Source organism: Notechis scutatus, chromosome 6 (assembly GCF_049901735.1).
Source record: "Notechis scutatus isolate UNSWTSFEM ecotype Mainland chromosome 6, rNotScu1.2, whole genome shotgun sequence".
Lineage (NCBI taxonomy): Eukaryota > Metazoa > Chordata > Lepidosauria > Squamata > Elapidae > Notechis > Notechis scutatus.
In genome coordinates this window covers 8,834,158-8,862,136 of record NC_142014.1, presented here as the reverse complement: position 1 = coordinate 8,862,136, position 27,979 = coordinate 8,834,158, and the positions used below count along the sequence as shown (strand labels likewise).

At 38.6% G+C, this 27,979-nt stretch overlaps 1 protein-coding gene across 1 annotated transcript in view; it reads right to left on the bottom strand.

The window, feature by feature from the left end:
- Nucleotides 1–1,279: 1,279 nt before the first annotated feature.
- CAPZA2 (capping actin protein of muscle Z-line subunit alpha 2) overlaps nucleotides 1,280–27,979 on the bottom strand; it is a 41,339-nt gene continuing 14,639 nt past the window's right edge. The window contains exons 4-10 of the mRNA XM_087969331.1: nucleotides 27,271–27,334; nucleotides 24,006–24,212; nucleotides 22,236–22,315; nucleotides 21,588–21,666; nucleotides 20,869–20,940; nucleotides 14,142–14,204; nucleotides 1,280–3,475 (exon numbers count right to left, since the gene is read on the bottom strand). Coding sequence (XP_087825457.1) covers nucleotides 3,335–3,475; nucleotides 14,142–14,204; nucleotides 20,869–20,940; nucleotides 21,588–21,666; nucleotides 22,236–22,315; nucleotides 24,006–24,212; nucleotides 27,271–27,334 — 706 coding nt within the window. The 3' untranslated portion in view covers nucleotides 1,280–3,334. The remainder of the gene's footprint in view (nucleotides 3,476–14,141; nucleotides 14,205–20,868; nucleotides 20,941–21,587; nucleotides 21,667–22,235; nucleotides 22,316–24,005; nucleotides 24,213–27,270; nucleotides 27,335–27,979) is intronic.

The window sequence follows — 27,979 nt, the reverse complement described above, 5'->3', positions numbered from 1 at the left end:
TGGGAGGAGGGAAAATGCTTTCTATCGCCTCCTGCAACTCAATTTACAGCCACAATTAAGCAGGAACTTTTGTCACTGAGCAAGCCTGATTTTATGATCTTTTTGCTCAGTGGTGGTATTCTACCGGTTCGGCCCGGTTCTGCCATACCGGTAGCGCCGAAAATCAGCCAAGACTGAACCGGTTTTCTCTGAGGAGCTGCTGTTGGGCCCACCCACCCGCCTGGGCTCCCATACTGACCTTTATTCCCTGCTTTTGAAGTGCAGCTCTTTGCGCGGCACAGCAGATTGCCTGCCCCGTGTCAGCTGCTGAAGTAGCGGGGAGATTGCAGGATTGCATGAGGTGAGTCAGGAAGCCTCTGGCGCATGCGCAAAGTGTGTGTTTGGCACGCGCCTGCACAAAGTGTGCCCATGAATCCACGCCCACCGAACCGGTGGTAAACTATTTTGAAACGTACACTGTTTTTGCTGCTGTTCTTAAGTGAACTACATAGTTGTTAAGCAGATCCAGTTTCCCCCATTGACTTTATCTAAAGCCTGTTGTGAAGGTTGCAAATATTAAGTACATGCCTTAAATTGTAAATACATGCTGATTACCAAATTTTGATCATTTGACCGGGGTGGGGGTGGGGGGGCTCTGTGATTATTGTAAATGGGTGACTAGTCAAAATTCACTTTTTTCAGTACTGCTGTTACTTTAATAGCTAAACAAATGGTTGTAAGTTGAAGATTACTAGTATAGTTTTTGCCCCATAGAAGATGATGAAGGAACCATCTCAACAAAGAAACTCACCCCGTTTCCAGAAACCTAAGAGTTGGATGAAGCCTATTTAAACCACAAAGTCCAGTGTTCAATACAGGGTCCAAATTAAAGTTTATAGTTTTAATGTTTTTTTGTGAAATGTTCAGAATTGTTCAGCATTGGGTGGCATATATATTGTGTGGTATTTACTATTCATACACTATTGCAGTGGCAATAGTAATTAAATAGTAGCTAAAGCATTAATATGCTTTTTAGAATAATTAAATCCTACTAAGAATATTTTTAAGAAGAGAAAGAGAATGGCATTATCCATGATGTAACACCTCTTGATTTTCCAATACCACCTATGGAGACAACAGAAAAAGCAAGCAGCATTCTATGCCCACCTGGCAAATAAACTATAAATTTACGGGACAGACATTCTGCGCATGTTGTGTGTTGTTTTTTATCTCAGGATAGATAGATATATTGAACAGCATCTACTTTTGAAACTTGAATATTTTACATATTAACACAATATTTTAAGGATAATACAATAGGATAATTTATATCTTTATTTTAGGAAATTTCATTATTTATTACAATTCTAATGATGTGAAATATTGTTCTGTAAAATAGAATTGTACAAAAAAAAGAATACCATGCACCACTTAAATTTTTTTCAAATACAACTTCCTGCTTTTAGTTTGCTTCAGAAATTTTACTTAACTATTTAATTAAGGATTTTCCTAATGGGAGTACCGGCCTCCTCTCCTTATATAACTGACATTCGCACCGAAGAACTAAGTTTTCTCATACTATGTCTGTACATTTTCCATCTAAATTTGAGGTCTATTAACCATACTGGATATAGTACCATCAAAGAATGTAACTAGATATAATTAAGTGTTACATGTATGATCAATAATCAATAAGTAATTTATTGAACCTAATGTAAAAGCCATCCTCTACCCACTATTTTTATTCTGTGTTTTATTTTACCAAATCTGCAAAACTATACAATATATATCAACATTTGAGGGATGTTATGTGATAATTAGAAAATATAGCTTAATCGGAATCATATATTTAAATCTAATCTCTTGCTAGATTTTCACCTTGTACCTAATGTGGTATGGAAATAAAACTATACATTGTATACACTGTAATACAGAAATGTGCCTGGATCATGAAGGGAGTGCCCAGTAAATCCTATTATTGTATCTTGCTTCCTAAGTAGTCTAATGTAGTCTAAAGACTAATATGCAATATAAAAATGAAATGAAAAAAGGAACCAATATTCTGGAGAAAAAAATATGTGGCAGAATGGCAGACTCTGGAGAAAGCTGATTTTCTGATAGTCTTCTGATAGTTCAAATAAAAATAGCAGAACCTAAATAATTATGATAGTAGTAAGCAAAACAAGTTGCATTATCTCACCATTATACTGTGATTTATTACATTTTCTCATCCTTTCCTTTACTTCGTTACTTTACTTCCATAATTGCAAACATGAAATTGAAACTTTTAATATTCTCCTTCAGCAACATTATGAGCTTGAATCAATTTACAAAGTCCATAATAACCCTAATTGAGACTGGCAATTCTGTTGCTAAGTGATGTGGTCATTAAACAAAACATGTGACCTAGATCCAAGCCATTTTTGGAAGAAGAGACTGCCTCCACTGCAACTCCCACCTTATCTCTGCCTTCATTATTTTATTATTATTTTAATATGGGTTTCCTGTTTCTTTTTATGTTTAGTAAGTTGATTCCTTCTTAAACTTGTTGCAAGATATATATTTGAAATGATAATCATAACTAAATAGAAAATTTGCATGTTTAATTCACACTGATTTTTAGTACATTTCAATTGAAGAAAAAACTGACAGACACACAATGAGTATAGGATTACATATATATAACAATATGCCTTGCTATAATACAATTATGGCTGCATGAAAAAAACAACTTGATGACTGATAAAATCCCAACTCATCTGAGGTTCTGTCAAATGGAACATTAAATGCATTTTGAACGTAAGCACTAATGTTTAATTTCAACTTCTTAAAATTAGATCTTGGCTTAAAAAAAAAGTTAACATCAAGCTATTTAAACTGAATAGGATTGGATATAGAAAAGCTTTTCTCCAGCTTTCAAACTGTGGAGGGGCAGAATATTTCTGCAATACACATGGTTAAAATCCATGTTGTCCAGAAACAAATCTTTTCAAAGGAATTGTGTTTGGTAAGCTGCCTTTTGCATGAAAGCAAGCAACATGGTATAACCTTATGCAAAAATATTTTTTTCAAACTGTTTAATTTAACTGAAAACTATAGGCATATCATTATAAAAATCTAAATATATCAGAAGCTCTCAACATTTTAGCTACACTGATTTTTTTTATAACTTTGTAAAGGAGAAACAAATGGTCAAATAAAAAGAGTAAGTTACCCAAGCCTTGTGTTCTAACCAAACTACTTACAGTTATTTCAATGGCAAATGGCCAAGGTGATACATCACAATTTTGAATACCTTTGCAATAACTTTATTTTGTACAGAAGAACGAAATTATTCATATTTGCCACATTCATTTTAAGCATTCTGCATTTCCTTTCCAATCTTATAGCTCAGTATCTTATTCCAGTCAATCTTTGTGCGAGTAACTGGCAGTTGTCGGCGCAAAGCCTTGAAAGTAGTGTCCGACATTGTTTGATAATTTTCACTGATAGCAGTCTGTAACAAAAAAGAAAACATTTCTTAAAGAATGACAATTTGTTGATATAAAGCAACACATTTCCAACTGTATACTTTATCATTATGTTCTAAAACTTTATTCCATATCTTTATTAGATAAACTTGATATTCTAAGATTAAATAAAAACATAATATACTGTAAATCAAACCTTAGCATATTTTAACAATAATAGAGTTAAATATATTACCTCACTGAGAAAAAATTATAGTTTATATCTTATAATTATAAATATAATTTATTATAATTTTTTAAGGTCAAGTATCAAGAATGCTTTTACATTGGATCTTGGACTTTCTTATTCAATCTGCCTTTGGAATATGGATTTCCTGTCTGGCTGCTCTCAGAGGGTCAGATTAGGTAATCATATCTCTTCAATCCTTATTCTTAACACTGTACACCACAGGGTTGCGTGTTGATTCTATACTCTTTATGTGCATGACTGAATTCCCACTCATGCTAGTAATATTACTAAATTTGCAGATGATACAGCAGTGGAAGGACACGTCTCCGGGGGGATGCGTCTGCCTATAAAGATGAGGTGGACTGGTTGCTTTTGTAGTATAGAGACAATAACTTGGCCCTTAACACCAATAAAACTAAGGAGCTTATAGTGGACTATAGAAGGAATAGATCAGATATCCAGCCCTTGCTTATCAATGGAGACTGAGTGGAACAAGTGGCTAATTTTAAATTTCTGGGTGTTATCATAAAAGAGGACCTGACCTGGGGTGCCCACATTGCAGCCCTGGTCAAAAGAGCCCAGCAGAGATTATACTACCTGAGACTTCTCAGAAAACAACTGAATGAAAAATTGCTGGTGACCTTCTACCGCTGCATCATAAAGAGTATTTTAACTTACTGCACCTGTGTATGGTTTGCCAACTGCACAGTGGCAGATAGGAAAACACTCCAGAGGGTTAATGTCATTGCCCAAAATATCATTGGTTCCCCTCTTTGGAAGAGCTTTATAGTTCCCACTGCCTTAAGAAAGTTCAAAACATTCTCAAAGATCCATCTCATCGTGGGAACCCTTTTTTTGAACTATTACCATCTGGCAGACAGTACAGAATAATAAAAACAAGGACAAATAGGGCTGAAAAACAGCTTCTATCCCAGGGCAGTAACTATACTGAATTCCACTGTATAGTGCAATATTAATGCAATATCGGGTTTTCAATTCAATCGTATAGAAGGTGAAGGATGTGTGTTTGTATTTTATTTTTAGAGTTATAATATATACTGAAGAGGGCATTTAATTTCGTTGTACTAGGTGCAATGACAATAAAGTAAACTAAACAAGATGAAACATTCCTTTCTCAGCATCTGTTAAAATTAAGAACTCAAGATTAAATCAACTGTATCATACAACAGTGGAGAAAAGAGGATCAAGCAAGCTATAGTGGATTGGAGTTTGGCGACTTCCAGTTGCGGCGCTGCAGCAGTGTGGGGAGGAAAGAATGGTCTCCGTCTTTTCAGCCCCAATCTGCACGTCTGGTGGCCTCTTGAGGGGCACAAAGATCTTGGAGGGATCAGTGAAAATCTGAGACAGCCCAAGGTGGAAGCGGACGGAAGGCGACTGTCTGCTGCGCTGTAGGGAAAGCTCGGAAACACCAGCGTGTGAGTGATCAGCCATGAGAAGCTGACCGAAGTCGTGGCGAGCACTTCGTATGAGGAAGGAAAAATAGTGACAGCAGTATTGAAATTCAACTAAACTAAAAACAATTGTGTAGAGGCAAAGAGTGATTGTTGGTGAGGAGCGAACTGAGAGCAGATTGGCAGAACTGTAAGTCTCGGAGCGTGGGTGGAAGCCCAGCGGAGAAGCGGTGATCCGGCAGGGAGAGCATTGGATTTAAAATAAGACGCTAAAGCCAAAGGGACTGTGTTACCAGTAGCGTTGCATTGGATTTTTGAGTATCAGAGAGAGAGACTGAAAGACGGAGAGAGGGGGACTAATGATAGAGGATAAAAGTGTGGGGACGATCAGAAGAAAGAAGATACAGCTAAAAGAGCTGGTTTAAGTTGGACTGAATAATGAGACGATCATCTTGATTCCAGAAAGCAGCTGATGCAATAATGGATGACAAAGCAAAAGACTCATTACTAGGAACGAAGCACTAGATCCGTAGAAAGAAAGAAGAAAAAGTTGAATAAGTGCTACTGTTGAATGTTAAATGAATTGATGATTTAGATTAATGAACTGTTTGTGATCTAAATGTATAATATATTATCTGATTAACTAGTTAATTAATTTTGGGAATTAATTTGGGACAAGAATGATTAATGTTTAACACGTTTAGTAGAAGGAACTGATTAATCGTGAATATCAGAACTAAGTATTAATAAGGAATTGAAGAATATTTAAGAATCATAGAAAACTTTTAGAGTAACTTTTTAGTAACTTTTAATAATTTAAACAAATAGATAGGCATTAAGAAAATTGTTTGACTGTGTATATATAAAAATAGTATTACTAGAAATTAATATTGGTGAAGAGCGATTAGAGGTCTAACATATTTAACTGAATGAACAGAAGGAACAGATAGAACATATAGAACTTAAAGTTAAAATGGTTTAAAATAGGATATAAATTTTATTTTAAAGGATACCTCCTCTACATAATATTACTTTCTTCTTTGGAATTTAGTATTCTACCACTGTTTTGTAGTATTAATAACATAAAACCTCATACCTTTTGCTAGAGAAAAATTAGCTTAACAACTATAAAGTGGATAGAAGTAAATTGTGGGTGGTAAATTGGGAAGAATTATATAATAAAGAAATATGACAACCACAACAACCACCTTAAAAGGAAAGAAATCAATTTCAAGTTCATCAATATCCATCACATCCCTGGGACAGAAAACAATAGAAGAGACGCTGGCTGTGGATAAAGCGAATAACTCTGCAAGTATGCAAACAATGCAAGCGACCCTGATATCTATCCAGGAAATGATGTTGAAAGTGCAAGAGAAAATGTCAGAAAATGTCTGAAAATCATCAATTTGAAGACAGAAATGGGGGAGATGAAGGGCAGAAGATCCAGAAACTTGATGGAAAAATAGAAACAATACAACAAACACTGGAAAAGAACGAACAGAAAATTAAGAGCAGAAAGGTAAAAGTGCAGCAAACAGAAAAGAGAATGGAAGCAATGGACAGGAGAGTGATAGAAATGAATAGAGACCTGGAGGACTCAATAATTCAACTTGAGATGGAGTGTGCAGCGTTCTACCTACAATTCCAAAACGTGCAGAAAACTAAAGAAGATGATCTAGGAGCCATGATAGCACAACTAATCGCAAAAGCATTAGAACGAGACCAGCAAGAAATCACAAGAGAATTAGACAAGGTCTACTCAGTGCATACGAATTATGCAAGAAGAAACAAGTTGCCAAGGGAGGTGCATGTAAGATTTGCATGGAAAACATGAGAGACATTGTCTACAAGATGACGAAAGACGAACCGATGACATTTAAGGACAAAGAAATAGTGACTTTAAAACAAATTCCAAGTTGTGTGAGGGAACTTAGAAAAGAGTATAAATTTTTAGCATCACTTCTAAACAAACAGTGTATTTGGTTCAGATGGTTGGTGCCAGAGGAAATGCTTGTGACTTGGCAAGAGAGAAGAATATAAATAGATGCCATTGAAAAAGCACAGGAATTGTATGAACAGCTAGCGGGAGTAGAAGAAGAAACAAGCAGTAAGGAAGAACTGGGAAGTAAGAACCAAGTTGACCAGTAGGAGGAGCAAAAACAAGAAGTGTTAGAAGAACAACAAGAAGGAGGAGATAAAGAAGAAAGTGATAGACCAAGAAGAGAAGGACTGCAAACAAGACCCCAGAGAGAAGCAAGGACCAATAGAAGACTAAGTCAGACCTACTATTAATAAGATGGAAGAAGAAATTAGATTAATTTCACTAAATATCAATGGATTGAATTCCCTGACCAAGCGAAGGCTAATGTTAACAAAATTAACAAAACAGAATTTTGATATTATATGCTTTCAAGAAGCACATATCCAAAAAAATCAGAGTAAATATTTGGAATTCCCAAAATTAGGAGAATTGTATGTAGCATTGGCAAATCAAAAGAAAAGAGGGGTAGCTATGTATATAAAAAGGGGATGAATGCAAAACAAATTTATGCAGAAGAACAGGGCAGAATCCTAATGGTACAACTGGAGATATCACAAAAACAAGTATTGTTAGTGGGAATATATGCACCAAATGTGAATCAAAAAATGTTCTACCAAAAATTATATGATAAAATAGTGGAGACAGGACAGGCTAATGTATGCTTGGTCGGGGACTTTAATGCCATAGTGGATAGTGAAAAAGATTATATTGGCAAAGAACAAAAAAAAGGGGGGGGGGGAGAACTGTCTACCAAAACCATTCTTTGACTTAGTACAAGAAACTAACCTAGAGGATATATGGCAGAAAAGACACCCAAATAAAAAAGAGTATGCATTCTACTCAAACCCCCACCAATCGTGGTCCCGAATATGGTGTGGACAAATAAGACAACTGGAAACAAAATATCCAAAGTAGAAATAATGCCCAATATATTGGCAGACCACAACCCATTAAAAATTAGCTGGAAAGGACAAAGGAAACAGAAAATGAGATGGACGCTAAACACACAAATCCTAAAAGAATATATACAAAAAAATGAAATAGAAATATTTTTCAGTGTAAATTTAAAGGACCACACTAATTTGCAGAATTTATGGGATACAGCACAAGCTTTTATGAGAGGGGTATCAATAGCTTATATAATTAGAAAAAACAAGATAGAAAAGAAACAACAAAACGAACTACAGATGAAAATTAAAGAACTAGACTTCAAAAGGAGCCAAAGAATTGAGATAATTAAAAAAGAAAGAATGAAGACTAGACATAAATTAAACTTAACATTCCTAGAAGAAAGACCACGAAACCTAAAATCTATAAAACAAAACTTTTTCGAATCAGCTAACAAACCAGGCAGATGGCTAGCCCATAAACTAAAAGTAGAAAAGGGAAAAAAATAATCCAACAACTGAAAGACAAAGAAGGAAATAACTGTTGCCAAATGAAGGAAAAAACACACATCACGTTAAGTTATTTTGGTGAAGAAGAAAAGATAATACAATATTTAGAAGAAAACAGTTTGAATTCAATTTCAGAAGAACAAAAAGAAATACCATGTTTCTCACAAAATAAGGCCGGGCCTTATTTTTTTTTGACCCCCGAAAAAATGGCTAGGCCGTCTTTTCGGGGGTAACTTAATTCCCCCCCTTGCATCCTCGGGTGGGTGGGCGACAACAGCTTGGATGTTGACCTCGGCATTGGTGGGGCACTTCGTATCAGGAGACCTTCCGCCACTGTTGCTTTCCCTTCTCCCTTGCTGCCGTGGCGTTAGAGCAACGCCACGGCGTTTGGCACAGCCACGTGTGGCAGGTCAGGGCTCCTCCCTGCAACCGGAGCCCTGCGGAGACACTTGGCTTCAGGCGCTCCTGTCGCCGCCTTCCCTTTGCCTTCAAAGGTAAAGCCAATTCTTTTAAAAACGACACCCTACTACAACAAAGCCTCCCCTTCCCGAGAGGGCAGCCCAACCCCACCTGGGGAGGCGAATCTCCCGGGGCTGCAGCGCAGGATCGGCCCACCTCGAGAGAAGTGCCCAGCCGCCATCCCTGCCTGGCGCCGGGCAGAGCACGAAGAGCTTCGTCTGGGGCGCCCAGCGCAGCTGACAGGTGGGCCCTCCTTCCCGGCAGCAGAGCTCTCACCAAGGCAACGAGCGCCTCCCCGCCGGACCCTCCGCTTATCCCGCCAGGGCCGCGCCAGAGCCATGTGGGCTGGGCAGAGCCAGGAAAGCGAGCCGCGGGTGCGCGCCCACCTGCCAAGCAAAAGAGCCGGGCCGACCTGAGCTTGGCTTCCTTCCCAAGTCCCTCCAGCGTGAACCCGAAGGTGCCACCGGGAGAGGCTTCCCGAGGCAGTGATAGCGCCCACCTGTCCGTGGACAGGGAGGCGAGGTGATGGCAGCGCTGCTTCCCTGGCCGGCGGAGAGAGCCCGAAGCCCCCCGTCCTTTCCACCCCTCGCCCAGCCCGTCCCCGTCCCCATGCATCTCCAAATGCGCTGGCAGCTCCAAATGCTGCAGCAGAATGGGCATCAGGCAGAGGCGCTGACTCAGCGGGGCTCAGCTCGGAGGACGCGGTGCAGGCCGTCACCTTTCCTCCCTGTCCACGGATGGGTGGGCGCTATCACTGCCTCGGGCGGCCTCTCCTGGTGGCCCCTTCGGGTTTGGGCTGGAGGAACTTGGGAAGGAAGCCAAGCTTGGGTCTTTCGCTTGGCAGGCGGACACGCACCCGCGGCTCGCTTTCCCAGCTCTGCCCAGCCCACATGGCTCCGGCGCGGCCCTGGTGGGATGAGCGGAGGGTCCGGCGGGGAAGCGCTCGCTGCCTTGGTGAGAGCTCTGCTGCTGGGAAGGAGGGCCCGCCTGTCAGCTGTGCTGGGCACCCCAGATGAAGCTCTTCGTTCTCTGCCCGGCGCCAGGCAGGGATGGCGGCTGGGTGCTTCTCCCAGGGTGGGCCGATCCTGCACTGCGGCCCCGGGAGATTCGCCTCCCCATGTGGGGTTGGGCTGCCCTCTTGGGCAGGGGAGGCTTTGTTGTAGTAGGGTGACGTTTTTAAAAGAATTGCCTTTACCTTCGAAGGCAAAGGGACGTGGCGACAGGAGCGCCTGAAGCCAAGTGTCTCCGCAGGGCTCCGGTTGCAGGGAGGAGCCCTAGCTGGCTGCATATGGCTGCGCCAAATGCCGCGGCGTTGCTCTAAACGCTGCGGCAGCAAGGGAGAAGGGAAAGCAACGGTCATGGAAGGTCTCCCGATATGAAGTGCCCCACCAACACAGGCAGCACCATATCCGGGCATGCAACAAAAGTACTTCCTAACGGCAAGCCCCCCCCGGCCATTCCCCCCCCATTTCACGTGTTTAATATGGGCCTTAATTTGGGGGGAGGGGCTTAGTTTGATTTTATGCCAATAAAACACGGTGGGGCTTCCTATTGGTGGAGGCCGTATTGTTGGAGAAACATGGTAATAAACAGAGAAATAACACCAACGGAGCTTAAAAGAGCAATAGGAAAGCAGAAAAACACCAAACTCTGGGACCAGATGGGTTCCCTAGTGAAATATACAACAAGATGTATGAAACAATTGAATTAATATTATTAGAGATCTACAATGAGGCATTACTAAAAGCGAAATTACCAAAGTACTGGCATATGTCACCCTAATTCCGAAGGAGGGTACCGATCAACAAGAAATCTCAAATTATAGACCAATCTCCTTACTGAATACAGGCTACAAAATATTTATGACAATTATGGCAGAAAGACTGAAACAAGCCTAAGTGAAATTATCTATTCCAACCAGAATGACTTTTTACCAAACAGATAAATTAAAAATAATATTAGAATAGTTTTGAATTCAATAGAATACTACGAAGAACATCCAGAAAAACAGGCAACACTGATTTTCCTAGATGCACAAAAAGCTTTCGACAACCTTAATTGGGAATTCATGCTAAAACAAATAACGAGAATTAATTTCAGAACTAATATAGTAAGAACATTACAAGCTATATATTCTACCCAAATAGCAAGTATATTAATGAATGGCAAACGTACAGACAATTTTGAGATAGGCAAAGGAGTGAGACAAGGGTGCCCACTATCACCTCTGCTTTTTATCCTAACATTAGAGGTACTTCTTTACTGCAGTCAGATGAAACTCAGGAATAAAAGGTATAAAAATTAAAAATGAAGAATACAAGGTCCAGGCCTTTGCGGATGACCTTGTATTCATTGTAGAAGATCTAATGATAGTGGAGATAGAAAAATTTGGGGAAGTGGCAGGATTAAAAATAAAAATAAAACCAAATTGATAATCAAAAATTTTACAGCAAATCATAAAATAGAGATACAAAATAAATTGAGACCAGAGTGGGGGGCAAAATAAAATATTTAGAAATATGGCTATCTGCCAGAGGCTCATCACTAAAAGAAGATAATTACACCAAATTAATCGGACAAATTAGGAAAGATTAGAAACATGGGTGAAACTACAATTATCAATACTCGGCGGAGTAGCAATATTGAAAATATTGAATACCCTACCTAAATTAATGTATTTGTTTCAGATGATCCCAATAAAATTAGGGAAAATCTTCTTTAATGAAATAAATAATAACAAAATTCATCTGGGTGGGTAGGAAACCACGCATCAAATTAAAATTGAGGCAAGACAGTAAAAGCAGAGGTGGTTTTGGGCTACCGGACTGGGAACTAAATTACCAAGCAGCGATACTGAATTGGATTAAGGATTGGGTTAAACTAAGTGATAAATGAATATTAAGGATAGAAGGTCATGACTTCCATGAAGGTTGGCACGCGTGTCTATGGGAGAAAAAGGGCAAAACACAAGCTTATTTTAATAGACATCAAATATGAGATTCATTACTACAAAGATGGAGAAAAATAAAAAAAACACTACACAAGAATACCGCGCTGGTTGTCAACTATGGAGGTCATGATACATCCAAACAGACTAGATTTAGGTAAAACGATAAAATACAAGGATTTATTAGATGCCCAAGGGAGACTAAAATCAAATCAAGAATTAAAAGAACAAGGAATTGATTGGTGGCCATATCTCCAAATTCAAAACAGATACGAAACAGATTCAGAAGAATTTGAATTTGATATGGGACAAAATCAATTGGATAAGATATTAATTGGACCAGACCAAAAATTTATATCCAAAGCTTATAGATACTTGCTAGATTTCAGAATGGAAGAAGAGAGTAAAAAATACAATGATAGCATGGGCGCAGAATTTCAGTTATAATATATATTTAGATGAGTGGGAAAAATTGAGTCTAAATTATAAATTAACAACGGCCGCAACATACAAGGAAAATTTATATAAAATGTTCTATCGGTGGCACTTAATGTCAGTCTGTGCTCCATTCAAAATCCAAGAAAGAAACACTCAGACTCCAATGGTTAGAGCAAAGTTTTTCTTTTACTAAATTTCAAAGTGGAAGCTACAGGAAGATTCTGAATCTAAAGAATTTGCCGCGCAGATCACATATACAAAGGGATGGAATTGTTCCCACCCCCAAAGTCCAAAAGACTCTTCCAATTAAAAGTTCTGAATATGATCATGTGGGCATCTTCAGGTGGTGATGAGGCCTCTGTCCGTTGACCTTGACATATTTTGATAAAACTTCGCAGCTGCGCAAAAGGAAAGAAAGCTAAGCAAGGAAATAGAAACTTAAAGACAAGAATTTATACTCCCCTCCTCCTTCTCATCCACAGCACAGGAATGTAACACCTCCAGCTTTCTTCCCCTCCAGTTCCCCCTCCCCTTACTAATGACAGCCGAAAGAGAGTAGTGAGCATAGCAGTAGAAAAGGTGTAGAAGAGATCAAAGATGTAGAAGAGATCTTGAGGCTGACACTTAGCCCCGACAAGATTAGCCAAGGTATATCCGAACGCCAATCCAAAATGTTGGAAATGCCAACGAGCTGATGGTACCTACTATCACATGTGGTGGCTATGCCCTCAGGCCAGGACCTATTGGAATAAAATTAGGAATTGGACACAAGAAATTATCGGAGGCCAAACTGAATTCAAACCGGAAATCTATCTACTTGGGATTATTCAAAAAGATAAAATATTTAATTTTGGACATATTGTCAGTGGCCAGAATAGCTTACGCGCAAATGTGGAAAGAGCAGAGGACCCCAACTGAAAAGTTAATTATACAAAAAATAGCAGACTGTGCTGAAATGGACATGCTCACACTTAAAATGAGAGAGAAAGAAGAATCAGAATATTACTCGGTTTGGCATAGATGGTACATGTGGCAAGAAAAAGGGAGATAAGAATTAGAAAAGATGATTGAATAAGAATTCTCAAGAAAGTGACAAACAAGATATAATAGGACGGAAGGATCAAAGATGTACAATAATAAGTGTAATATAAAGGTAACATGTATTAATGATTAATGATAAACAAGGATAATATGTATTAAGGATAGATATGAATAGATGTTAAAAGAATAAGACAATATTAAGGATGTATAATAACTGTAATAGAAAGGCAATATGTATTGATGATTAATGATAAACAAGGATAATATAGATTAAGATAGGTACGAATAGATGTTAAAGTATAAGATAATATTATATGTGGATGTCAATACTGTTAAAAAAAATAACTAAAATTTGTACTAGTGGAAAATAATAAAAATTTATTGGGAAAAAAAAGAATATTGGAGTTTGGATTGAATAGGGTTATCTGCCATGTCATCTGTTACCATATTGATGAGTGTTCACAATACTGTTATTGCAAATAAGTGATCTGCCAAATGTTATCTCTCTGTGATCACATCCTCAATGGTTGCACATTGATTCTTATACTTTTCTGTCATGTATATGCTTGGTAAATTTATTCTATGTATTGCAATCATCTTGAATTTAATAGCCTTTCATCTTATTTTGAACATATAATATAAAAGGAACAAGATAAAAGCTGCCCAGTAAAATTCAGAACAATAGTTGAGATTATATGCAGTAGTCTTATAAAATTCCATGATACCTGGTATTCATTTTCTGCAGCCTCTACAATCTTCACAAATTCCTTTGCTGTTTGGGTTTCATTCTATAAAAAAGAAAACATTTCTGAATTAAATCTACCATAAATAGATAACTATCACTATTAAGATCATATATTTCAAATACAGTACACAAATTAAAGAGAGAGTAGATATTTTGTTAAATTGTGACACTTTTATCAGTATAAAATCTAGAGCAGGGCTGTCAAACTCCCGGCCCACGGGTTGGATCCATCATGCGCTGATCATGCCCACCCGGTTTAGCAAAAGGGGAAAAAAGTCCTGATATGTCACATGACGCTGCCATGACATGAGTTTGACACTCCTGATCTAGAGGATGATGTAAGAAATGCAGAAAAGCCTCAAAGTAATATTATTACCCATTCAGATTAACAAGCTTTATCGTAATAGGTATAGACTCCAGGTTATCTCCACTTAACAATGGTAATTGGAACCAGCAACAAGGTAACGCACCAATTTATGGCAATAGTTTTGGCAGTTCCAGGGACCACTGTTATGTGAATCTCACATGGTTGCAATGTCCCATAGTTATGTAATTGTGAGCCAATTGCCAGGTACCTGAATCATGATTACATGACCATAGGGACATTGTGACAGTCGCAACTATAAGGAATGGTTGTAAGTTCCCTTGTCCAATGCCATTATAACTTTGGACAGTCACTGGATATTCTACAAGAATTATCTGACTGCAATGTATTTCACATGGAGTACCTTTAAACCGGGGTGCCCAACCCCCGGATGCAGCCCACTTCTGGCACATGCCCTATTTGGAACCAGGCCACACGAGCTGCTGGCTGGTGTGCACACATGCACAGCTCAACTTGCATAAGTTGAGCAACACACATTGGTCCACCACTCACAACTTGAGTTGTGCACATGCACACATGCGTGCCATAATTCTGTGGCTATCAGAGAAGCCATAGAGATTGAAAAAAGACTTGAAAGCATGAATAGAAGAGATGATTCCACCAGACTGTCAATTATTTGGAAGCCTGCACTCACAAACAAAAAAATCTCCACACCACAAGCCAGGCAAACACCTGGGCACAAACAGATCCCCCCCTGATACCTCCAGCTCAAACACACCCCAACCAGGCACCCAGATGAAACCTAGCTTCCTAATACATGATAGCCATCCGTTTACTCGGAGCCAAGCCGCACTAAAAGCCTCCAGTACAGGAAACACAATGTTGCCATCCAATCAAGACAAAAAAAGCCACAAAACAGACAGAAGATATTAGAAACACCAATCAAGCAGAACACAGCAAACTCCAAGACCAATAAACACAGACCAAGACTCCCAACCAATCAGGATGAAGAAGAAACCATTCTGGCACAGCAGTAGACTAGCCCCAAATTTAAAACAGAAACGGCTGTGAAAGTCTGACTCACAGACGAACACAATATAGAAACCTGATGATGGCAGATGAGATTCTGCCGAAACGTTGCTACAACTTTAAAAGCACAACTATAATGACGTGGGAAAATACCCGAACAAAGCTGAATACCATACATGTAAATACCCGCGAAAACTTAAGACACACACACACATACACACACACACACAAATTCTCTCTCTCTCTCTCTGCACAATTATTAAGCAAGCATTTTGGCCATATCATCATTTTATGCATATTTTCCACCTCCAAGCTGTATAAATTTGAATGCTTAGATGATTATAAGTGTATTACGTGATGTGCATATGTGTTAATGAGGGAAGGTGTGGCCTAAGGAGATCAACACCCTATATCAGTGGTGGCTAACCTTTTTGGGCTCCCGTGCCGATAATTGCGCTCATGCTTGTGCGCTCGCACTTGCATGCCATCACCCAGAAGGCAATGTGCACAGGGCCCCCATCCTCCCTGCGCATGTGCACACAACCTGCATGACCCACGCTGCACACTTTGGCGCATGCACGTGTGATTCCCCTGCACACCATGTGCTTCTGCGCATGTGCACATGTCTCCTGCCCCATGCTGTGCCACCATGCATGCGTGCCAGATACCCAACAATCAGCTTCTGGATGGGCAGCACGCGTGCATGCACAGTAAACCTTTTCTGGGCGTGGGCTCGCGTGTCAGCAGTAATGGCTCTGCGTGCCACTTCCAGCATGCGTGCCATAGGTTCACCACCACGGCCCTATACCAAGGTGTGCATAATTATTAGGCAGCTTCTTTTCCTCAGGTAAAATGGACCAAAAATGATATTTAACTGATTCTGAAATGTCAAAAATTATAAAATGTCTTTCAGAGGGATGCAGCACTCTTGAAATTGCTAAGGTATCACAGAACCATCAAACATTTTATTGCAAATAGTCAACATGATCGCAAGAAACATGTTGAGAAAAAAACATGTACATGAACTGCCAAAGATTTGAGAAGAATCAAATCAGTGCTGTCATATTCCGGAACTGCAACCTACCTGGAATGCCCAGAAGTACAAGGTGTTCAGTGCTCAGAGACATGGCCAAGGTAAGAAAAGGCTGAAAAAAGCCAACCACCACTGAACAAGACACGCAAGTTGAAATGGCAAGACTGGGCCAAAAAATATCTGAAGACAGATTTTTCAAATGTTTTATGGATTGATGAGATGAGAGTGACTCTTGATGGAGCAGATTCGACTCAGAGGCCAGCAAGGTGGATGTGGAGTACTGGTATGGGCTGGCATTATTACAGATGAGCTAATTGCATCTTTTCAGGTTGAAATGGACTCAAAATCAACTCCCAAACCTACTGCCAGAAGGTTTAGAAGTGTCTAAAGTGTCTAAAAGTGTCTTTTAGAAGACACTTTCTTCAAGCAGTGGTACGGGAAAAAGTCTGCATCTTTCAAGAAGACCATGATTTTTATGCAGGACAATTCTCCATCACATGCATCAAAGTATTCCACTGCGTGGTTAGCCAATAAAGGCCTTAAAGATGAAAGAATAATGACATGGCTACCTCCCTCACCTGACCTAAACCCTATTGAGAATTTGTGGGCCCTTCTTAAACGGGAGATTTACCGTGAAGGAAAACAGTACACCTCTTTGAACAGTTGTTCAAGCTGTCATTGCTGCTGCACAAAAAGATGAATTGCACAAAAACAAAACAAATTTGGTCACGTTGCCAACTTCAAAAGCCGATACAAACATTTATGCCACCAGATAAAAACTGAATGCACCAATTATCACATTAAACAAGAGGAAAACCTTCTACGCACCAATTCCACCCGTGCTTTTTACAATTTTGTAAACAATAAACTAAAAGACTCAAGGTCCATCCCACCCGATAGGACCTAATGGTAAAGACTGCAACGATGACACCATTAAAGCCAACCTCTTTAACACATTCTTTGGCTCAGTATTTGTAAACAGCAATGGATCATGCCCAGTATTTCCTAGTCGAACTACAATGATCTAATACATATCGATTTTACAGAAGACATTGTTGAAAAAGCACTACGCAATCTAAAACCATCTCTATCTATTGGACCGGACGGAATATGTGCCTACTTCTTAAAAAAGCTACCCACTGCCATAGCCGAACCTCTAAGCATAATCTTTGAAAAATCTTTCAGGACCAGCTCCTTGCCAAAATTATGGTCACAAGCCACGGTCATCCCCATCTTCAAAATGGGAGACCCCAGCCTAGTTGAAAATTACAGACCAATACCCTTATGCTGCATCACCTGTAAAGTCATGGAATCAATTATTAACCAATCCATTATCCTACACTTAGAGACAAACAACCTACTATCTTGTAATCTGCAACTTTTACACTGCAAAAACATATGGACTACACAACTCGATTAGGGCAAAGCAATAGACGCAATCTACATAGACTTCTGTAAAGCCTTTGATTCAGTGGTACACAACAAACTACTCCTAAAACTAAAATCTTATGCATAACTAGATAGAAGCATTCCTGTCAAACAGACAACAAATGGTCAAAATTGGGAGTGTCCTATCAAATTCTGTACCTGTCAATAGTGGTGTACCCAAGGCAGTGTTCTAGGACCTCTTCATACTCTACATAAATTACCTCTGTGATCATATTAAGAGCAACTGCGTTCTCTTCGCTGATGATGTAAACTGTTCAATACCACAGACAATACTGCTACCCTTCAGCTTCAACCATAACAACACAAGAGCACACAATAGATACAAATTCATGGTTCACCGCACCAAACTTGATTGCAGGAAATACGACTTCAGCAACAGGTGATCAATGTCTGGAATACTACCACAATGATCCCCAACCTTTTTTACGCCACGGCCCGGGTACACAGTCAGCTGGGCGCCGCCATCTTTTGATGAAAACTGCTTCCGGTGAGCTTTCTACCGGAAAAGCTCACCGAAGCACTTTTCATCAAAAAGATGGCGGCAGCAAGCCAACTGCCATGGCTTGTTGAGAGTTGTTCCCAGCGGACCGTGGTTGGGGACCCCTGCTCTACCAGACTCTGTGGTTTCTTCCCCAAACCCCCAAAACTTTAACCTTAGACTGTCTACTATTGACTCACCCCTTTCCTAAGAGGTCTGTAGGGGGTGTGCATAAGCGCACCAACGTGCCTACTGTCCCTGTCCTATTGTTTCTTTTATTTTTCTTATATGTACCCATTTCATGTATTCATAACTATGTATATACTTATACCTATTATCTTGTAAGCAATTGACAAATCAAAATAAAAAATAAATAAATAAATAAATAAAAATGATAATCAACTGATCAAGAAACTGACAGATTCCATGAATGGAAGGCGTATGACTGTTATTGAAAAGAAGGGTGGCTATATTGGTCAGTGATTTATTTATTTTTTACAATGTAAGTAATGTCTATTTGTACATTTAGTTGTTTGTTTATTATTCTCACTTTAACTGATGCAAATAAACAAGTGAGATGGGCAAATTTTCATTTTTCATTTAGTTGCATAATAATTCTGCACACTAATAGTTGCCCAATAATTATGCACAGATAGATATTCTCCTAAGAAAGCCAAAACTTTGCTTTTACTTTCTTAAAATATTCAGGTTTGAGGTTTATTAACATTTTGGATTGACCAAAAGCATTGTAGTTGTTCAAAAATAAAATTAATCTTCCAAAGTAAACTTGCCTAATTGTGCACTCTGTGTGTGTGTGTGTGTGTATACATGTGTGTGTGCAAACATACACATACATACATATACATACATTCACACACACACACACACACACACAGAGACAGAAAGTGTCAAAAGCACTTCAGAAAACTTGCCAAGAAAACTGCGGGAGCAATCATCAGGAATCAACACTTACTTGAAGACAGACAGACAGACAGCACACACACACAAAACACACAGGCATAACTCATAAAATTAATGCTCCAAAAGGTATAGATTTCACTAACTTCCTCCTTTTCTTATAGTTATCTGCCTAGAGCAAATAAAAGACTGTTCATTTACAGTTAAATGATTTAATTGATGGAAGTAATTTTTATTGCTTTGTTTTGCCTCAAAATAAAGTTAACATGAAAAGCTTCAATTCCACTTGTTTAAATTCTTCAAAATTAATTCATTTATAAAATGTTTACATTTCATACTTTCAGCAGTTAGGAACCACAAATCCACAGATATAGTTTCTATTTTTATGTTTGAAACAGCAGCTGTTTATAAAAATAATTTTATTGAATAAAATAGGCTTTCAAAATGAAATAGAATATGAATTTGGAATCTTGTATATTAAAAGAAGTCTCAAATAGTTCATTACAATTAATTTTACTTAGAAATAATGCTTTAAGTACAAATAGTCTGTGCTAAAGTTTGGCAAAATGATTCAGAATATAAAATCTGTTCACGTTTCTAGATCAAAGCGTTACTTCTGTCAATTTCTGTTAATAAAGTCAACTGTAGAAAGAGATCTAAGTACTTTTTCTACTTGTATGTGAAGGTTCCCTTTGAAGGAAACATACATGTAATTTTGCAAGTCACAATGACAAAAATGTTTCATGTACGTGACAATGTAATTGTCATACTTATACGTCAACATCAGACACAAGTAATGTAATTACCTTGTGACACATTTTATTATGTGCCACACATACACACATCAGGAATACCAAGCCGGCCTTTTTTGCCACGAAAAGCAGCCGCTTGGGGTCCCCCTATCCATCAGGCCCCGCCACCAGCCGCCCCGGCGTCAAGAGCCCCCCCCACAACCCTTCGAGACCCGACCTTGCCCGTTCTTTCCCCTCGCCCTCCGCGCTTGGGTGGGCCGCCGTTGGAGCTGCCCGCTTGGCCGCCAGCCGTGGCTGCTGCCGCCCGTTCTTCGCCGTTGGAGCGCCCTGCCGGCCCGCCGCTTGGTTTGTGGGGCACTGCCGTTGGAGCACCACCGCCCCCAACCGCCAGCCCAACAGGGCAGCTCAGCGGCTCGGCGGGCTCAAGCGCAGCAGCTCCAACGGCCTAGGAGGCGTCCAACGGACCCAAAGGCAGCCCCACCCTTCCCTTTTTTTTTTACTAGGCCAAATTTGGGGAGGCTTTTGCCGGGAAACAGCTGGCCCTTGGTGGGCCGTGGGTTTAACTAAAGGTGGGACAGGTTGCTTTTTGCTGCTCATATGTTCATTTTTATTAGCATGCTAACTTTTCACTAATACAAAGAAAATAATGGCAACTTCTTTTATAAAATGTAATATGGAAAATATGTAATGTTCCTATACCGATGCACAGGAAAAGATACTTACAGTCACTGTTAGAGAATCTTGTATATCTTTATGACTCACTAGCTGAACATTTCCATCTTCATAATAATGAACCTATGCACAGAAAGTTCACAGTAAAATAATTACAAACAGAAACTGGCAGCATATATTAGTGATATTTTATGGCTTCCAAAATAAGAAATAATCTTTGGCAGATTGAGATACGATTCATTTTCCACCAATTATTTACTCTCAATTTCCTCCCAGGAAAATGAAATTTTCAGAGAGACCTAAATATCGGTGACCAGACATGTACTTACTGGCAAAAAAATATTTTAAAAAAATGACTTATGACTGTTTTTCACAGTTACGACCTTTGCAGCATCCCCATGATCATGTGATCAAAATTCAGATGCTTAGCTACTGGTTCATATTTATGAGAGTTGCAGTGTCCCAGTGTCATGCGATAAGCAAAGTCAATGGGGAAGCCAGGTTAGCTTAACAATCAAGTTACTAACTGCAGTGATTCACTTACCAATTGAGGCAAGAAAGGATGTAAAATCAGGCAAAACTCATTTTACAAATCTCACTTAGCAACAAAAAATTGGGGCTCAATTGTGGTCATGTTGAGGATTACATGTACACTTATCCAATAGAAAAATGCAAAATAATCTTTAAAAATATACATAAATTATCTTTCAGATTTGCATGGGATGTTATTAGGCTATTGAGATTATTTTGGAAAATTAGGGTAGCCATACCTGAATTTTTAAGATACCTGCTACCTGGGTGGTAGAAGGCGTTATAGTAAATTTCCATTCTGATCGCCAACGACCATTCCTTTAAAAAACAAATCCATAAAAGGAGACAGGGGAGGCAGGGAAGGGGGGGGGGGGAGAGGGGAGGGGGGGAAAGAGAGAGAACTATGTTTTGAAAATTATCACTACAAAATGATGTATTTCAAGGACTTCTGCTTTAGCTCTTCAAAAGATTTTTCTAATCTTCAACTCTTTACACTGTATTTAAATTAAAAGCAGCAAAACTTTATTTACAAACAGTTTGCATATATTTTTAATAAAATTCCACACACAGAGACACACATTTCACATTAATGTTTCTCCAATATAGCTCAAAATCTTGGATCAATTTAATAATATTGATCTCTCACTGAAGCCTCTGCCAGTCCCCTAAAATTGCTCCGGAGGACTAAAGAATCTTTACAACAAGTCTTGTCAGATACTTTTAGGAGAGTCAGCAGAAGGGAAACTAGTGTGTCACAACTGAAATATATCTATAATAACTGATATTACACAAGATGAACATGTATTTTAAAATTAAACATGCTAAAATAAAAATGCCAATAAAACTTTCTTTGGAATCTATTTCAAAATAAAACAGTTTATACATACCAAAAGTTTTTTGCTTGAAACTGATGACTTTCAATGCAAACAATAATTGTTTGATGTCCATCAATAGTTTTTCCATATACCTGAATCACAAATGGGGGGAGAATGTTAGCCTTCAAACTTTAGATACTTTCCTCACTCTGTAATCATACAAAAACACCTTCTGACACTGACATTAGTGTTCATTAAAAACATATTGCTAATATACAGTATATTTATGGATCCATCAAAATACTGAATAACCTAAAGAATAATATTGGCTAATAAATCATAACATGCCAAACAACAAATTTGGGAATAGAGGATCATACATTTTCACTGAATTCACAGCTAAATATTGCTTCTGATAAAATGAGAATAGTTCTTTTCTTTATTCTGTAATGAAAAACAAAGAAAGCACTTTTCCCATGAACTTCCTGGCAGATTGTAGCCTAAATTGAATCACACAAATTCATCTATATTAAGCTATGAATGTCTGGATTCATCTATTACACAATGCAATAATATAACTTTGGATTTTACTCATTATGATTTGGCATTATGATGAACTATTTGTTATATGGGTAAAAATCATAATTACTATTAGGGCTAAACACAGCTACTTGCTTTTGATTATGATTACGTATTATCTCTATTAGTGAACACAATGTACCTTTAAATACTAGTATTAGTAGATATAGAGTACTGTTATGCTCATGTTTTATAAGTGGCCTTTATCAAACACTGAAAATAGAATAGCCGTGGAATTCATTCTATTGAATTCTTTGAATATTTTTACCTATTAGGGATGCTTAAAACATTCTCTACATAGTGAGATAAGATAGTAAATAAAAGATGGTGATACGTTGCAGTCAAAGGGAGACAAGTACAGATAGTCATCAACTTCAACCATTCATTTACTGACCATTACAAAAGCACTGAAAAAGTGACTTATGACCAGTTTTCACACTTATGATTGTTGTAGCATCCCCATAATCATGTGGTCAAAATTTGGGTGCTTGGCAACTGGCATGTGTTTATGACAGTTGTACTGTCCTGGGGTCATGTGGTCACCATTTGTAACCTTCCCAACTGGCTTCCAACAAGCAAAATCAATGGGGGAAGCCAGATTCACATAACATCCAAATCATGGGGCATAACTCAACTGTCTTGCGTTAGTTCCAGAAATTTTGAAATCAATTGTGGTACTAAATCGAAAACTACATGTAAATTTACTGGAAAGGACATAGATAGGGTGGCTGATATGTATGTAACAAAATCAGTGGACAGGCTGGCAGAGAGGCCATACGGAGCAAGACACAAAAGCAGAGCAAGTACACCAACCTTTCTGTACTTATATTTTAACATTATTGTGAAGTGGGTCACAAGTAAAACTTGGAACAATAAAAATGTTCCAGATTTGGTTTGATTACACCACAACCCACCCGAGAATGGTTTGATCGATGTATGAGCAACAACGTGCAAAAACAATTTTCCATTTCATTCATCTCTATAATCATACTAATAGAACATCCGAGTGTATACTGTAAAATGAGCACCGTTGAAAAAGAATGTCGCTAGTGGTTTTCTTCCTTTAGTATTGATAATTCTGTTGGTTATCAACATTCCTAGTTGCCATATCTATTTTCAGCCATTTCACAACAAGATGACTATATTATAGCTATATTTGTACAATATCCATGATCTCCCATGAATTAAAGCAGAAAAAAAAAATCAATTATGCAACCTAAATAATAGTTTTAATCCAAGCATTTTCCAGATTGTGATACTTACTGTGCAGACACCATTTGGATAGTGTTCCTTCACATATGCTCTCATTGCTGTTTCTATGGAGTTTCGCCATGACTCAATTGCATTTTCAACATCATGAGGCTTTGGATCTGTAGCCTCCTTTCGTAAATGATCAAATTTAAAAGCAATCTTGTTTTTTGGATCAAAAAATTTCCCATTGCCCAAATCACCATGCTCTGTTATTAATACCTACAAAAAAAGTTATAAAAGGGGCATTTCAAAGTTAATATTTCTACTTCTTTGAATTAATCACAGTACTGTTTATACACATCTGATATCATAGTATACATTAACAATTTTTAAGTGCAATATTCATCACATATAAAAAATATATTGAATAGAAAATTAAAATAACTCATAACATCAATTAGTATTTATTTTCATAGAGCTTTTCCACCAAAAGAAATAGATGATTAAATGTATTATGTGACTGGCTAACACTGATAACTTTCCTTCCTTTCCGTTTCTCTCCATTTAAATCAGGGGTGTCAAACTCAAGCCCACGGGCCAGATCCAGCCTGCAGGGTACTTGGATCTGGGCCATGGGGCCAGCCTGAAATAGCAAAGGACTGGCCTGCGGTGCTGGCCTGCGGTGCCCCTGGGGCCTGGGTGCGGGCCCCTGCGGCCTGGATGGCCTCCTGCAAAATCCTGCAGCAACCACAATTCCCTCACTAAGCTGCTTTCCAGCTCCATCCTCCAGCATGCAGGGAAACAAAAGACGACTTTGGGACTACCAGTTAAAAAAAAAAAAGTTCAATCGCACCTTCTAACTTCACAAGATCTTATTCCCACCTGAGAAGTTGGAAGGTCTGATTGCACTTTTTTTTTCTAGTTGGTAGTCTCATGATCTTCTTTTGTTGCCCTGCACTCAGGAGAATGTGGAAAGCAGGTTAGTAAGGGAATCGCGATTGGTCTGAAGTGGGGTGAGGATTTTGCATCGTGCTTGTTCTTGGGGTGGGTTGGGAGGGAGGATTTTGCATCATGATTGCTCTGGGGTAGGGTTCCAAGTTAGGATTTTGCAATACGATTGCTCACAAGTAAGTAAGAACCAGTAAAAGAGGAATGGAAAAATTCCCAGATCAGTGTTTCTCAGTCTTGGCAAGTTTAAGATGGGTGAACGTCATGCTGCCTGGAGACTTCTGGGAATTGAAATCCATGCACCTTAAAATTGCCAAAGTTGAGAGGCATGGGTCTAGACTAGGATTTTCCATTCCTATTTTATTTAGAGTTTGGTGCAATTAAATAAATCAGTTGTGATTTCCTTAACAAATAATGATTAAAGCGATATGAACTATTACTGGACTTTTTGTGAGAAACAAATTAAAAGCTGATCTGGGGCTTTGATGATTAGATATGGGATTGTGGAAATAATGTAGACAAATGTTAATGTTAGAGTAAGATTTCGATATATTTTTTACTTATATCTGTACCAAAGAAAGTTGGAAGTCATTCTTTTTCAGTTTTCCTTCTTTTCTACTTTCTCTCTTACACTTTCACTTTTTTTTTCTTTCATGAGCCTTTTCTTTTTTCAAATCTGTTTTTTGTTTATTCCTTAGCTTTGTATTCTTGTGATCATCATCAAAGCATCAAAGACTTAGCCATTATAATTCTACATTCCTTATTTACAGAAATCGTATCAAAATTTAGAATGAAATTCACTGGAAGCCATCTCCTATAAGGCAGGCTCTGAATCCCTCTAACCAAAAAGTGTTTATTGATAGAAGATATTATAGCTCAGGGTTGAACTATGGGGTCCTTGTTGCTCTCTGAACTTGAAGGGTTTTTTTGCAGATGTTTCATTACCAAACTAGGTAACATCATCAGTGCTAGAAGGGGGTGGAGGTTGCTTCATATACTAGTGGCTCATCCTGTCAGTACTGATCAGTTGCTTCACAAGTTTTGATTGGTGCCGGGTCTCTACACCCTCAGGCAGAGAAGGGCTATTCTGCACCCCTCCCTCATTAAAATAGAGTTTTCCAACATTACTTTAGGAACCTCCAACGTGCAAATTGTTGTTACTCATCCTAAAATGAATCCTCTTTACCTGGAGCTTCAAAATTTGCTGTGTTTCTGGGAAGATGTGTAGCTAAAAAGCCAGTCTACATTTAGTCTACATCTTGACTTTGGGGATATTTCTTCATAGCCAAACCAAAGTGTATTTTTTGTGCAGTTCACACTCCTTGCTTGCTGGATGTGGATGCCACAAAGCAAAGTCCACATTTTGTAATTAACCCCCACGGCCCATTTTGGCTGGCAGAGTGGCAGAGTACTGTCACGCCCCCCCAACCCTCCAAGGTCAAAAACAATCATAACGCGGCCCTCAATGAAATTGAGTTTGACACCCCTGATTTAAATGATACAATCCTCTGCAGATACAACTCTTTGAAGTTCTGTATCTATAATGGTGTCTGTTGCAATATTTGGAGAAAAAAGGGTTCTCAATAATGGTGATTAATAAAATCAGATTAGAATGGACTATAAGACAAACATTGTGAAGTTAACGTTGCAGCACCAAAACCATTTATTTATCCAATCAGCTGCATACCAGATTGTTCAGACACCTCTGAATATTCCATAATTAACCAAAAGTGAGATCTATAATCTGCATTATCACTTAATAAAAAGATATTTCAATTTTGCCTCACATTAGAAGACAACGAGCTCTTGTATGGCTATGGTCAAGGTTGCTGAACAAGAAGCCTTCCCCTCCCACCTTCATCAGGACTATGGAGTCTATCACAAAATTGAAATCCTGCAGGCCAACATGGAAAACAACCATTCACTTAACATCTACCCAATTTAATGTCTGGAAAAAGTAATGGTCCAAGGTACCTTATTATGGCCTAACTTCTACCAAGCCAACTGGTTACAACCTGCCTCACTCTGTTTGGATAAAACTGAATTAGGTGAGTTAGATGTGATACTGGAAGAAGTCTCTCTGCCCTACATGAGTGGGGATAAAAGAGTCCCCTTGTTGCGATTGTGATGGTGATATACAAACAAGCATATTGTAAAAGATTTCTCACAACATGCGTTCTCTGATCCCCTAGATGATCTGCATGAAGCAATGCCAGAGACAATCACCTGGATAGCTGAATTTGACATCCAGCTATGAGACCATTGCCATACCCACAGAGAAGTTTTGTACATATTTATGTGCATTGTGTGTGTATGCTTAACTCTCTTCTGTCATATTCTTATCATATGCTAAATAATGATTTTCAAACTTAAATATTTTCAAAGATACCTGTTCATCGTAGCCTTCTATTTTAGCTGGAGTAAACTGATCCAAATTATACTGTGCAAATGCGCTAGAAATAAAAGAGACATCAGATAAGATTTTGCTACATATTAAAGTAAGTACTAAAACAAATATGAATTTCTGCACAAAGTTCAGCTATTTATTTCTAATCACCACGGAATGCAGGCAGCACACAAAACCACACCCCCTCTGGTCTGTGGAAGGACTTCTCTTCACAGAACCGGTCCCTGGTGCCCAAAGCGTTGGGGTCCGCTGTTCTAGATAAGTCACGATGTGACTTGTTTGTCTTTAGATGAACGTGTTGTGTGAATGGGATAAGTAAATGAACTATACTGTTTTTAGCAGTGTACAATGAATCATATACTGGTTTACTCAGGTGCTTAGAGTGATGTGCAAGCAGGAATACATAATCTGTCTGTATTTTCCTTTTTCTTTTTGTATCCAACAAAATCACTGGTTTGGTTGGATGCAAAAAGTTGTACTGACAAGAAACTGACAAAAATTTCACATTCCTACTTTGCTCATACAAAACACTGTTCAACAAACTAGAGTTAACAATTTAATATAATTTATTAAAACAAGTTTAATTCCAAATTTATTATAATTCAGCGGGTAAAATTTTGAAAGGGCAATGAGGAATACCGTGTTTCTCCAACAATACGGCCTCCACCAATAGGAAGGCCCAGCATGTTTT